Source organism: Papilio xuthus, unplaced genomic scaffold, assembly GCF_000836235.2.
Source record: "Papilio xuthus unplaced genomic scaffold, Pxut_1.1 DF827461.1, whole genome shotgun sequence".
Taxonomy (NCBI): domain Eukaryota; kingdom Metazoa; phylum Arthropoda; class Insecta; order Lepidoptera; family Papilionidae; genus Papilio; species Papilio xuthus.
In genome coordinates this window covers 1,910,072-1,922,400 of record NW_013531188.1, presented here as the reverse complement: position 1 = coordinate 1,922,400, position 12,329 = coordinate 1,910,072, and the positions used below count along the sequence as shown (strand labels likewise).

The 12,329-nt window shown below is 34.9% G+C and overlaps 3 protein-coding genes across 4 annotated transcripts in view; 1 reads left to right on the top strand and 2 right to left on the bottom strand.

The window, feature by feature from the left end:
- Positions 1-44: 44 nt before the first annotated feature.
- LOC106119502 (ENL/AF9-related super elongation complex transcription factor) lies at positions 45-3,626 on the bottom strand. 2 transcript variants are annotated; one of them, XM_013314537.1, is made up of 3 exons: positions 3,278-3,626; positions 3,003-3,193; positions 45-2,786 (listed from the first exon to the last, which is right to left on the bottom strand). In XM_013314537.1, the coding sequence occupies exons 2-3, from the start codon at positions 3,184-3,186 to the stop codon at positions 742-744; spliced, it is 2,229 nt and encodes a 742-aa protein (XP_013169991.1). In that variant the 5' UTR covers positions 3,187-3,193; positions 3,278-3,626; the 3' UTR covers positions 45-741. The 2 variants fall into 2 exon arrangements, with proteins under 2 accessions (XP_013169991.1, XP_013169990.1); XM_013314536.1 differs by having other exon boundaries at positions 3,320-3,626.
- A 1,007-nt stretch (positions 3,627-4,633) lies between these two features.
- On the bottom strand, positions 4,634-7,553 carry LOC106119311 (solute carrier family 25 member 46). Its single transcript, XM_013314228.1, has 7 exons — positions 7,165-7,553; positions 6,775-6,872; positions 6,417-6,595; positions 6,090-6,146; positions 5,797-6,012; positions 5,254-5,464; positions 4,634-5,160 (listed from the first exon to the last, which is right to left on the bottom strand). Exons 1-7 carry the CDS (start codon positions 7,334-7,336, stop codon positions 4,873-4,875), a joined length of 1,221 nt encoding a protein of 406 aa, XP_013169682.1. The 5' UTR covers positions 7,337-7,553; the 3' UTR covers positions 4,634-4,872.
- Positions 7,554-7,856: 303 nt separating this feature from the next.
- The window catches only part of LOC106119278 (uncharacterized), a 5,844-nt gene continuing 1,371 nt past the window's right edge, over positions 7,857-12,329 (top strand). Inside the window, 9 exon segments of the mRNA XM_082930799.1 lie at positions 7,857-8,127; positions 8,207-8,358; positions 8,797-9,014; positions 9,180-9,326; positions 9,515-9,614; positions 10,826-10,928; positions 11,300-11,477; positions 11,879-12,106; positions 12,208-12,325. Of these exon segments, the coding sequence (XP_082786925.1) occupies positions 8,082-8,127; positions 8,207-8,358; positions 8,797-9,014; positions 9,180-9,326; positions 9,515-9,614; positions 10,826-10,928; positions 11,300-11,477; positions 11,879-12,106; positions 12,208-12,325 (1,290 nt within the window). The 5' untranslated portion in view covers positions 7,857-8,081.

Below are 12,329 nucleotides of genomic sequence, written 5' to 3'. Positions count from 1 at the left end.
TAAAATAAAGATAATTTAAAATAATAAGTTACATAACAAAAATAAATATACAAAGGCTCGCAAGAAAGCATAGCCGATTGGGAGCTATTGAAAAAAAACAATGAAAAATTATTATTGTTAATCACGTTTGTAAAAACTCGCATTTTATTGTGATGTAGCGACTATTATATAATTATTTCATAATTACATTCAAAATTAAAAGCCAATCTTAAAATATATTAGAACGAAAAAAAGAATGAAATGATAATATATGAAATAAATATTATTATTTGTGTTGACCATTACTATTAAGTTAACACGAAATGCAACATCAGCATTACATAAACATAGCCTCTCACAGTCATCATGACTCAGGAGGTTTATTAAAAACTCTCGAGCTCTTTAACTTAAATTATAATCAATCAATACAATAAATGTACAAAATATACAATACTTTTTAACAATCTTTCAACAGTCTTATAACTTTATGCCTATAGTATTGCACTTCAGAACTCTAGTGATGAGTAGTGTCACATTATTACTATTCAAAGTAAATGTATATGAGATTATTTCTAACCGTAACAAAAATTATAACCGCTTGCAGCACCACACTTGTATACAGAATTAGGCAAACACTTTGCGCTGTAACAACAATGCTACAAATGGCCTGCCTAATCTTGCTGTGGCCAATATATTTCAAACTATCTCTGTACAGTTGCTACCAAAGCATTATTTACAATAACTTTAACAAGTAAAACTAAGTTAGCATCCTACTAACTGTATAAGTTGCTGTACTGTGGATCGGTCTAACATACATAAATCAAAATCAAATGTTTGAGTTGTTACTTCATATCGTCCAGTCTCAGCAATAAGGTTCACAACCCTCTCTAAATCTTCATTATTCTTGATCATCATGATTCTTTGCTGCAGACCACGTAGTTGCACCATATAATCAGGTGACAGGTCACCTGGCTCAGCATCTTCACCGAGACTACTTGATACACCGTTGTCTTGCACTTTAGTTTCAGCTGATACTGATCCACTGCTTTCTCCACGTTCAGTGTCATTTGATAAACTTAATTCATTAGTTTTTGCCACCTTTCTACTCTCGATTTCTTCTTCTTCTGCTGCTTTTCGTTTCCGACGTTTCTCTTCACGTTTTGATCTATCTTTGTGCTTCTTTGATTTCTCCTTTTGTTGTACAGGTGGAGGTTCAACTACTGGTTCTAACTCGGGTTCTGCTTCCGGTTCTGGCTCTGGTTCAGGTTCGGGGGAAGGTTCATGCTTGACCATAGGAGAAGGATTTTCCATTTTTACTTTAATATCTTCCTCATCAGCAATCAGAGATACTTCAGAGTCAGAATGACTGCTATTTACATCCTCTGTACTTATGTGGGAAGCCTTTACAAGGCCACTCTTGGAACTGCACTGTGATGCAGTATCTATTGATATTGGTGATGCTGGTTCTGGTATTGAGCGTTCTTTGAGGTTAGGAGTTTCTCTATGTTCAATAATTTCAGGTTTTTCGGGAGGTGGTTCTTTAACAACTTTTTCATGTTTACTCTTTTTCTCTTTGCTAGATTCTTTGTGCTTTTCCTTTGACTCATCTCTTTTTTTATCTTTTTTCTTGTGTTTATGTTTCCTTTCGGAATCACCTTTTTCTTTTGATTTACGATTTTCAACATGTTCTTCAGCTTCTGGTGGAGGTGTTTTCCTGAGTCTTTCTATTGAAAACTTATTGATAATTTTTTCAGGTTTTTGTGGTTTTTCTCTTGAATGTGAAGCATCTCTAGTTTGTTCTTTTTCTTTTATTACTTCTTTTACTTTAGGTATTTCTTTTGGCGACTCTTTAGGTGAATCTTTCAGTTTGTGGCTGTCTTTCTTATGTTCTTTTTTTTCCTTTCTTTCTTTGTCCCGGTCATGGCTTTTCTTCTCTTTTTTCTTTTTCTCCTTACCCTCTTTCTCAACTTTAACTTCTACTGGCCTAGATTCAACTTCATTCTTTGGTTTCTTTGATTCAAAATTTTCTGATAAATGCTTTGATTTGTATTCTTCTTTTATGCTAGATGCACTATTAGACCTCTGTGATGGACTTTGTGTCCTTCTTAATGGGCTAACACAGCGCTTCTTAACTAAATCTGGGGAAGGTGGTCTTTCATTTGGTCTCTTACTGGGCTTATCTTTAGATCTTTCTGCATCCTTATGATTTTTTATTTTCTCAGCTTTTAATTTCTCCTTCTCATCTTTCGTTTTAACTTTCTCTGGCTTAGGTTCTTTGTGTTCATGTTTTGACTTCTTATCAGAGCTGGACCTATCTTTTTCCTTTTTCTGAGGTTTGAGTGTATTTGCATTTTTTTCAACTTTTTTTGGATCTGGTGAGACTTTAGGTGGTTTTTGTATTGGAGCACCAAATAAAGTTTCAAAACTACTGGTTTTATGTGGCATTTCTTCTTTATACTCTTTAGATTTATGTTTTTTTATATTTTCCGAGGATAATTTAGGTTTACTTACAAGCTGTTGTTTCTCTTCGGTAAATGAGTCTCTGCTTCTATTTTCCTGATCAGGATTTGTGTAAAATGCATTGTTTGTTGTTACTATACCTCCACCTTTTAATAACTTCTTTTTAAAATCATCATTTGGGTTTTGAAAAATAAACCTATCTTTAAGAGAACCTGTGCGTTGTAATGTAAAATCATATGAGAATGTGATCTTTTTGGGTTCATCTTTATTTTTTAAATATATTTCAATTGGGAAAATAAAACCAGCATAACCTGATTCACTTATCGAAAATGGTGGCTCCTTTACAACTGAAAAATTAAAATTATAAGAATTATTAAATATTTTACTTAAATAGAAAAAACACAAAATTATATATAATTACGTAACTTAAAATTTCAACGCTATATTCAAACGTTATTTCACGTTGGGAAAATGTAAACAACTTTTTAAGTCATAATTTCGTAAACAAATATTACGATTCAATAACAAATTAAATATCAAGAATGTATGTGAGGATTATTTACCTCTTCTGGGTTTAGGAAAAGTTTCATGGAGATGAAAAACCACTTTTTCAACAAAATGACTGATATCAGCGCCTTCTGTGCCGCGCACGAAGACTTCCCAGTCATGAGTAAATCCTTCTGGTGACTTCTTGGATTTCAACGAAGCTGTGTGTCCTATCTCAAAACATACTTTAATCGTTGACATTTTGCACCTGGAATAACAATTATCATTGTCTTTAACCAAACTTCTAACTTAAGGAACTAGAAAAAAAACTATAATATAGTAAAGTACGCACTGTTTAATTGTGTTGACACCAGTATTATTTAATAATACGTACTATTCCACGTCAATATCTTTGCTGAATAACACATAAACATAACACTTATATATAGTTTAATCTTGCACTGTTTACAAAAATGTCACAAATATAGAAAAAAATCTTTTAGCGCCCTTGTTATTTTTGTCCGCCATATTCAGATATCCAGTTCTTCTTCCTATAGATATAGATAGGCACATATAGGTATTATTTAGATATCGACAGTCGACGAAACTAGTGATGAGCGTTGATTCAACGAATCTAGTTGAATCAACTACTGAGTCCTCCTCAACCTGCTGATGGTACAGTTAAATGTTTTTCATTTAACTAGTTTAATTCAACGCACATATTACGGAGGAGTTGTTTTATTTCTTTAGCACTAATATTCAGGTCTTCCTTTTTTAGATGTGATGGCCACCCCTCATTTTGTCGATAAAAACAACTAGTTGATCAACAAGTTGAAAAAAAGATTTCGTTACGTTAAGATGTGGAAAAAGTCATCAAGGGTCATCTCTAGACGAAACGTTCCGTTACAATTTGCTTCGTAATGTCATGTTGAATAACATACAGATACAAAAAACTTTTACCTTTGGTAGAATTATTTTTAAATATTTAAAAATTCAAACTACATACATAGTTATCTATCATAGGATCCGAAAATTAAGGATTTAAATTGAAAACATATTAATAATGAGCATTCAATATGCGATGACTAGGAAAAATACCAAGGAAACTAATTCCAGTACCTGAAAAAGGAAACTGATATTGACAGTCTACTTTATGTACTCTTTGTTATTACACTGACATAATCTGTCATGCCCTAAAGGTCTATGTTACCAGGTCATAAAATTAAAAAAAAAAATGATCTGTCATGCTTTCCTAAGTTCTTGATTAAATTTTATAAGGTAAAAGAAATTAAAGAAAAAGATCATTGATAAGCATGTCGCGATTTATGACTGCTATTTTGCAACCAATTAAGTAAGTATAAATCAAGAATATTGAGTTTTTAAAAAATATTTCTATTTTGATTAATAACAATGTGCAATTTTCAGGTTCGTTGCTCAAAGTTTCCATACAATATCACAAGTTCCTACGACTAATACGTTAGTAAAGCCAGATTCCTATTTACTAACGGCTGTCAGAACTAAAGTTCGTTGTTATTTTCCGAGGCCTAACGAAGTGAGAAGAGTGCGTCGGCATGGATGGAATACAAGAATATCCACTCCTAACGGTCGACGAATTATTATGCGTAGGTTATTAAAAGGCAGGTTTGTTCTATCTCATTAGGATTTGTTAATTAATATGTAGGATCTAGTTAAAAAAATAAAAAAGAAAACCTATTGAAACCCTTTTATTTCAAACATAATTTAAAACTTACATAAAAAGCTGTGCTATGCTTACATCTAGCCAAATAATTTATAACAAAAAAAAAGAAAATTCGACTATTACTAATATCTAGAAACATCAATTCACTACACATGTAATAAAACATTTTACATTTTTAGAACAGATTTACTTGCAACATTGGCCACTTGATATCTTATTTTAAAAACAAACAGTGTGAAGCCAATGGATTAATTGAATAAGTATTTTTGATGTGAGACATTTGAACCGTCAGAATTAGTTGGGGTACTTGCTGGTTTCAGTAGATTAGACACTTCATTCACAACTATTGTTGTTAATTTTATAATAGCTAAGTGTGCAGCTAATTGTAGGACCAACGCTCCAAAACCCTTGTATAATCCTGAAATGCCTTCCTTTGATATTGTTGTATTGTAACAATCCATGAAGCCTTCATATCCAGTTAGAATGGGTGTAACTGATGTTCCTGTATCTAAGTTGTCTATGATAGTTCTTGTACCCTGGAAATGACAACGTAAACTTAAGTTTTTCAATCCATCTAACAAAAAAACTCACTGAACAGAACTCATATGTGAAATAAAACATTTACTAACCTGAATATGAAGTCTATGGATAATAGTTTCTATTGGATAGAAGATAATTTCCATAGTAATGAACGAGAAGATGTTTGCTTTTAAATTAATATCCTCTATGAGTGGGTTTTGGGTGTTTTTGGGAAAATTTGAATTGTAAGAATCACTCAGCTCATGACGATGTCTTTGTTGGAATCTAAGTGCTTTTATTGTTATTTTTCTCAACAGCAAACTGTAAAAAATATTTTTAAATATATTATTTTGAATAAATGATTAAATGCATTTAACAATATCTCATTAATATTATAAATGCAAAAGTTTAAATGGATGGAAGGAGGTTTGTTTAAAGGTATCTCTAGAATCAGATATGGCAAAAATTTGGTATAGATGTAAAACATAGTCTTGGAACACATAGGCTACTTATTTTTTTAATTCAGGGCGGATGGAGATGCAGGCGACAGCTAGTATTAAAATAAATTCATATTGCATGTAGTTAATATTATAATCCTACCAAGTGTTTTACAATACTTTTCTTCTTAAACTACTTTAAAATGAAATACCTACTGTGCTAGATATTTGGATACTCCCAATCCAGCAGTCGGTAGTACGATAGCCCAAATAGGTAGCATTCTACCCTTGCTAGGAGTTCCCCATTCTAGTATACGTAGAAATCCTTCTCGGAACACATCAAATAATGCAGGCTTATCACTGGCAATATCACTTTGAACAGTTTCAACCAAGCTTGCCGAATAAAATGGAGTGATTATAGCTAGACTGACACTGTAAAAAGTATCAAGATATTAATGTCATAAAATACTGTTAAAAAAAAACACCACATAACATGTAATCAATCTCACCATTTTAAAGTTATGTGTTGAAGAAACTGTAAGACTGAATGACATTTTCCAATGTCCCTGAAAAATAAGTTACAATTATGATTTTACACAAAACTTACAAATTATTTATGTATGCTAAGGTTAAAATCTATTGTGTAAACCACTCAACTTATAAATGTAGAGTATACCATAGTACTACTAGCTTGAGATGGAAAGATCTTGTCTCGTTTTATTTACTCACAATCAGGTGGTATTGTAGTCTAGCGTTAGCTTATTCAACATAAAAAATAAAAAAAACCTCTTTGTTCATGACATAATTTTGTATAATTTAGATATTTGTATACTAACTTAGGCCAATTGGTACCCTTTGATATTAGATCTTCTACGGCCAAGTTGAGACCTTTAACGATACAAGTGGATCCGATCCCTTTCCACAATGTTGTTATCTCTTGTCTTCGGTGCAGCTTTACAACAACTGGCAGCAGAGTGTATGGTACAATGTGGTAACTTTTAAGACCTCGGTTTACCTGAACATATGAAAATTTTTATTACGATTATCATTTAACAAAACACTAACTTTTTCTTTATATTGGTATGAAATGTACATAGGACATTTATATAATAAATAAATGATTTGTATCTTATTTGAAATTTAAAAAAAATTCCCTAACACATATAATATATAATTTAAGATTCAAATTTATACCTGACATTGACGTCTCAGCACAATGAATGGATGACTCAATAGGTTTTCTGTAACAAGACTTGCTACACTTATTGCAGTTGTTACAAAAGTATTATTTTCTGAAACAAAAACATAAACTTTACTTAAAGAGGTTCCATAAACTTGAAATTAACTGAAAACTACTGGACAGATTCAAAAATTAACATGGGCTATATCTAATATTGTTATAAAACGACTAATATTTAAATAAGTGCGCAGCCAGGATGAACGCAGCACGATCGTGAGTAATTTATAAATTTAAATTGATTGCAAGTGACAATTCAGCAAGTCCAAAAGAAGATTAAAGCAGTTTTTATGATAATGAATATTGTTATAAGTTAATAAATGTAGTAAAAGTTACTGGTTTCTTACCTTCTTCAGGAATGTCGTCCATAACGAGCGGTGGGCCCTGGTATTCCTCAGTCATTGGTGTATGATAACCGTATATTTGTTGGTATCGCGTATCATATAAATCGTTACTTTCTCTGTTTGGATCAAATCCGAAAGGTCGATTATATCCAGTATAATCACCAAAACCAGCCATTTTATAATTATCTAATAGATGAACATTATAACTTGGTAATAGATGTTTCCTTTATTGAAATATATTATATGAGATTCTGCAGCTTAATCCCAGACGCATTCTGTGCTTTACAAAATATTCCTATTGTGAGTTCTTAAATAATAAAAAAAAGTTGGACAAAAGGATGAATTATAAAATGCTGATACTGCAATCAAGCAAAAGCAGTGTTAACCTCTATTCTGTCACTGTCATCTGTCATTGTCACTGACAATTTTTTATTTTTTTTATTTACGTCACAGATCATGTATGATTCTTCCAACTCTGGACTTCGGATTAAATTACAGCCGCTGGTTACGTTTCTATTATTTTTCGTAAAATTCTTCCAAAAAATAGAATCATTTATTTAGTGAAAAAAGAAGGAAGAATTAAAAAAATAAACATTATATTTTAGAAGACGATATCATTTAATCTATCTCATAACCGTAACTTTATAATTATCTTTGAACAGTTCATATTTGACAGTTGACATTTGTCATTTGGCGTAAATCGCTAAATCGCAAATGCAAAAGCGCAAACTCGAAAACAGAGACGAGACGAAACAACTAAAAACTCAAGACGCATGATCAGTTTTATATCTGTCCCTATCTTTAGCAAAGATTTCAGAAAGTAAGCGAACGAAATATCGATTTGAAATAAATAGGGCACAAGTTCTACAGCCTTTTAAAATGGGTTTTAACAACATTAATTGAATACCCACTTACATAAAATGTTGGAAAAAGTTGTCTTGTGTTTAACGACTGTGCATTTTTACAGTGAGTAATTGAGGAACCGTGAACCTTGGCATTTTTGTGAGGCAGTGTTTTATGTGTATATGGGGATGCTTTGTTCTAGGTATCGCTGCTCAAGGTGAATGCACAGATTTACGCGGGAGGCATATATCTCATGGGTTGCATTACGTACCTGGTCCTGACACCTGCACACTCTGTGTTTGTGACAATGGACTGCCCAAAGTATGCAAAGCAGTGCTTTGCTCACCACCACAGGTTAGTAATTTAAAAGTTAACAGAGGAAGGGAATTAACACCTGGAATCAATCTTTTCTTGGCTCTCAAAAATCGATATATATTTTGATTCAATTTTTTGTTGCACTTTATCCTTTGTACCCTCCCATATCTTACAATCTAAACAATTTCAATTCTAATGAAAGGAAATAAATTTAAGCGCTAAACAGAAGTAAACTCAGTGCCTTCCTCCTCCCAGCTTCTGCCCAACCTTTACTGTTTATTAACAAATTTATAGAATCATTGTAGAGTAAATTCCAATTAGATGTTTTTCTTCCTTAAATTTTTTAATAAGATAAAGATATTTACCCAAAGGAAAGGTATAAATTGGAACATATATTTCTGAGTTTAGAAGACAAAACACCTCTTACTTTCCAATTTTCCAATTTGGTCACTTTCTTAAAGAGAATCACTATTGCAGGATTGCCGATCATTCCGTGTTGGCAACACTTGCTGTGAGTTCATCTGCCTGGATGATGTAGTCAAGCCGGCGGAGGGTGAGGCGGGTGTGCGGCTAGCGGCGGGGGGTGCGGCGGCCTTGGTGGTAGCAACCGTTGCGCTCGTTGTATACCGTGTACGCACGCACAAAAGACGCCGCCCGCCGCGCCTTGATGATCAACGCAGTCTTACTAGCATTGGGTAAGTAAGGCAAGAATTGAAAATATTATAATAAGGCAATATTAAATATTTCTGAATCTTACTTATACTATATACAATATACACCACACACTTTGAGAACCATTGCCTTGTATTTTTTAGTAGGTGTGTGAAATCGCGCAATTTTTTACTTGTATTTGTATTCAGATATATAAGCGGCAGTATGGGGTACATGGGGGGCACGTGCGAGACCGCACTTGCAGCATGGAAGCCCCCTAGCAATTACCTGCCACGGGGCGAGGCACCGCCCCCCTATGATGAAGCAGTTGCACAGTGCAGAAACGATGCTATGAGGTTTGTACTTATATGTAACATTAATAGCTGTCTCCCACGATTTTAAAAAATTATGCCTCGCCTAAGTCTCCTTCCAGACTATGTTGTACATGTCTGATAAAATTCAACATCCATCCATCCATCCGTCCGTCCGTCCGTCCGATTTTAAATTAATAATTTTTATAATATTTTTGATGATACTATTCCAGAATGAATAATGAGTCGTTCCACCGATCGTATGCAGGCATGGAGGGTGATATGCAGTGCTCCGGACACGCCTATGTCAACATAACACGACCAGTCCAACAGGTGATTTGTTTTAACTTACTTTTTACTATTATGGATGGATGTTTGTTTATAAGAAGGTATCTCCAAAACGATTGCCTGGAACTCACAGAAATTTGATACATGTAGAACACAGTGTGATCAAGTAGAGAGTCCCGGGGGAACAGTTGTTTACAGATATTGCTGCTATTCTTCTTCTTCTTCTTCTTCTTCTTCTTCTTCTTCTTCTTCTATGTAGCATTCGTTGAATTACTTTTGGCACGTTAACGTCCCGACACAACTTGCCGGCTCAAAGGTTTCCTATCGACTGACAGACTTATTGCCATTCCTCGCTATTTATCGTCGAAACAACCAGCCGCTCTGGGTGCCAAAGTACACTTTATTGCAGGTGACTGTACCTATGTTATTGAAGTTATGTGCGCACAAAACTTTGATCGAGATTTATTAGTTACATCGTCGAATGCTATTATCTATCTACACACTATTTATAAACCATAGCTTTAAGACAGTCTTAAAAATGCATTTCATTATTATTTTTGGTTTTTATATGTCGTGGATATCCTACCCTCGTAGTAATGTTATGTTTATTTTATCATTGTAATACTTCGATATTTTCGTTCGAGTGTTCGACGCGGATGACAGATATTAGGTAGATAAAATTAACATCAAATTTAAGTTTGTCATCATATATGCTAGTTTGGTCTCGTGGCCTTACCATTCGCCGCCGTTGGTCCGTAAGGTCGGCGGTTCAAATCCCAAGCCACTATTTTTTTTTTATATTTAAGCTTTTTAATTTTAATATCGAAGCAGATGTAATTAAACTCTATCGCCGTAGTTATTAGGTACTTTTTGATTTTGCCTTGGACTAATGAGTTTAACCGTTAAAGTACTTTTCTATTTAGGAGATAAAGCGATGCTATTGGCATGTAATTTGTTTATTACTCATGTTTGTTAAACTTGTACCGATAAAAATATCACGTATCACGTTTTATTGATACTGATTATATTTAAGAAACAAAGAAAAAAAAAACTGAATGTCAATATCCAAACATCAAATTTTTGGTCGATTGCAATAACCATTGCAGTGTGCGTGGGCGCGCACACATATGTAGATAACACTTGTACGTATAGTTTCCGCGCGTACAATTCTTAAAACCCTATACATGTATATTGAAGTATAGTAAAAGTATAAAATGTTAGTTTTTTGTCAACTACAATAAAAAAGTATATTACAGATAGCAAACACTCAGAACTGTTACAACGCGCCACTACTGCAAGATGTGCACGCGGCAGACGCACGCGACACGCCCATTGTGCCGCACCACGCCCTACCTAACGGTGAATATTTTCTTTCATTTTATATATGTCATGTGGCAAACGAATAAGCCTGAATATGTCAAAATAGCAACTGATGGCTTTAGACATCAGCATTTGCTGGCATTGCCTACCTTTAATTGATGGAAAGGTTGCACAGAACAAGAGTTATGTCACTTCCTTCAAATCCATTTTTCATCCTTTCTTTAAGAGAAAAGGTTAAGAAGGAAAGAAGGGACTAATATCAGGCCACCGGATTGATAGGATTGATGTATTTAAAATTTGAACATTGTACTTTTTTTTTCTGAAATGGAACATTTTTCCTTTGTTGGGCTAGGTTAAGTAATACAATTTAATAATATGAAACCTCAGTCAAAATACATGTTATATTGCAGTGGTAGGATTTCCGAGTACAATTCGTCTGACGGGATCTCTGGGTGCGATCAGTGGGCGTGGCGTGCAGGTGAGCGGGGCCGGCCAGACCGCGCCCCCCGCCCCGCCCCACGCGGATCACGAGCGCCCGCACAATGTGCCCGGCTTCTACACGCACGCGCATCCCATACACACATCACTGTGAGTGTTACAATCTACCTATTTAAGTTTGATTGAATTTGATTGTTTTAAAATATATTGTAAGTTGAAAAATTCGTTTGGTGTTTATTGTGAATAATTGGTTTAATAACTTTTAATTAACAACGAAAACTATGGACATTATCTTTCTTGACTTTTAGCAATGCAACAGCAGAGCTATACGAGATCTTTTTTTTTGTTGCATATGTACTTTTTTTTCCGACATTCTTACGGTGAAGGAAAAAATCGTGATGCAACTCCCACATATCTGTGAAGGAATTCAAAAAGATATGTGAAGTTAACCCGCACCGGGCTGTGTTTGAATATTGCCTAGTCAGCCCTAACTTAGGGTAGGCTTCGAGCCCTTCTGTGGGGATGTTTAGTGATGATAATTTTGTTGATAGTCATAGAACTATACCTCGTATATCGAGTGGCATGGAGACGTCGGTGGCGGAGAGCATGTCGGGGTTCCTGCGCGCAGACAGGTCGGCGTGCGGCGAGGTGCGGCGCTCCTTCCACCGCGCGGGGGAGCCTCGCCTGCACACCGGCCGCAGCATGCCGCGCAACCTCAACATGGCCGCCTACACCAGCAACTACAACGTTACCAACATCGATCTAGCGCTTGAACACACGTCAGTAACTTAGCTTTTCTTCATATAATTCTGACGGTTACATTACACACCTCAAAATTTTTTTAATTTTTTATTTTAAGTCAAAATTATACATCTTCTAGGAACGGTGTACGTGTTAATGGGACGCGGTCGCGCGCCCACAGCGAGGAGCAGAACGTGGGTGGGGGCGGGGGAGGGCTGGAGACGAAGGGCGCGAAGGCGACGCAGGACGCCGCCACCGCCC

What these genes read in the sequence shown, in the direction of transcription:
- LOC106119311 (XM_013314228.1), bottom strand. Translation starts at nt 7,336, where the DNA reads ATGGCTGGTTTTGGTGATTATACTGGATATAATCGACCTTTCGGATTT. An exon ending in GTATCCAAATATCTAGCACA is followed by an intron (nt 5,465 to 5,796) that starts GTAGGTATTTCA and finishes TATTTTTTACAG; the next exon opens with TTTGCTGTTGAGAAAAATAA. An exon ending in TCCATAGACTTCATATTCAG is followed by an intron (nt 5,161 to 5,253) that starts GTTAGTAAATGT and finishes TGTCATTTCCAG; the next exon opens with GGTACAAGAACTATCATAGA.
- LOC106119502 (XM_013314537.1), bottom strand. Translation starts at nt 3,186, where the DNA reads ATGTCAACGATTAAAGTATGTTTTGAGATAGGACACACAGCTTCGTTG. An exon ending in TTTTCCTAAACCCAGAAGAG is followed by an intron (nt 2,787 to 3,002) that starts GTAAATAATCCT and finishes TTAATTTTTCAG; the next exon opens with TTGTAAAGGAGCCACCATTT.